Source organism: Echinops telfairi, unplaced genomic scaffold (genome assembly GCF_000313985.2).
Source record: "Echinops telfairi isolate 266 unplaced genomic scaffold, ASM31398v2 ScPeMD7_18;HRSCAF=68, whole genome shotgun sequence".
Classification (NCBI taxonomy): domain Eukaryota; kingdom Metazoa; phylum Chordata; class Mammalia; order Afrosoricida; family Tenrecidae; genus Echinops; species Echinops telfairi.
Window position 1 is genome coordinate 51,171,243 of NW_022103915.1, and position 1,052 is coordinate 51,172,294.

The 1,052-nt window shown below is 50.7% G+C and overlaps 1 protein-coding gene across 1 annotated transcript in view; it reads left to right on the plus strand.

Annotated features, from left to right (window-relative positions):
• The window catches only part of ATG14 (autophagy related 14), a 39,278-nt gene that overhangs the window by 28,865 nt on the left and 9,361 nt on the right, over nt 1-1,052 (plus strand). Inside the window, exon 7 of the mRNA XM_004698605.2 lies at nt 375-492. Coding sequence (XP_004698662.1) covers nt 375-492 — 118 coding nt within the window. The remainder of the gene's footprint in view (nt 1-374; nt 493-1,052) is intronic.

Here is a 1,052-nt window from a genome sequence, read left to right on the forward strand (position 1 = left end):
AAAAATGAATGAGAATGAGGCAGGATGGTGGTGATTGCATGCCGTCCTAACTGGGGTGGCTGAGGGAGTCCCCAGTCAGAGCCATTTAAGCAGAGCATTCAGGGAGATGAAGCATAGTTAACACTTCATTTATTTCTGAAGGTTACCATCTGCTCTTACGTGGGATTTACCTTCTCCGAGAATCCGTTTCCTCATACTTAAAACAGATAGTTACAAGGGGCTGTAGTGAGGATTAAGTATGGAATTACGTTGCAAAATGTATCCCATCAGCAATGCAAATGGTACCAACATTATAGGCCCCAGGTCCTTCGATGCTGGGAGGGGTGGTGTCTGTGGGCGCGGCAGGTACTGACTGTGTGTCTGTGTGCGCGTAGACATGGAGCACAACAACCCCGCCTACACCATCAGCGCTGCGCTCTGCTACGCCACCCAGCTGGTCAACATTCTGTCCCACATCCTGGATACAAACCTTCCCAAAAAGCTCTGCAACAGGCAAGTAACCGAGTGTGGCGACGGCGCCTTGTCGTGGACCGCGTAGCCTTCCTCTTGTGTTCTTCGTCACCTACTTAAACCTGTAACCAAACCACACGTGTTGCTGAGGCTCGGGATTGCTGAGGCCCAGTCCCTGCCGGGCAAATGCACACGAAGAGCGTGGGAGACCAGGCACTCGGGTGCGGCCAGTCTTTATGTGTAAGGACGGGACGTCTGAGTTTTGTTTTGTTTTTAAAACTCATGGTTTCAAATGAAAAAAACTAGGAAGGGTCTAGTCCAGTGGTCACAACCTGTGGGTCACAACCCCCTTTGGGGGTCGAATGGCCCTTTCACAGGGGTTGCTCAATTCATAACAGTAGCAAAATGACAGTTAAGTAGCAAGGAAAAAAAATATATTTGAGAATAATTGTCTGGTCGGGGGTCACCACCACATGAGGAACTGTGAAAGGGTTGAGGCCTGAGGAAGGTTGAGGAGGCCCGCAGGACTCCCGGCCCCCTCCAGTTAGCCTTGCAGCTCAGCAGGCATACAAGGGGACTTCAAAAAGTCTGCAGGACTTAGC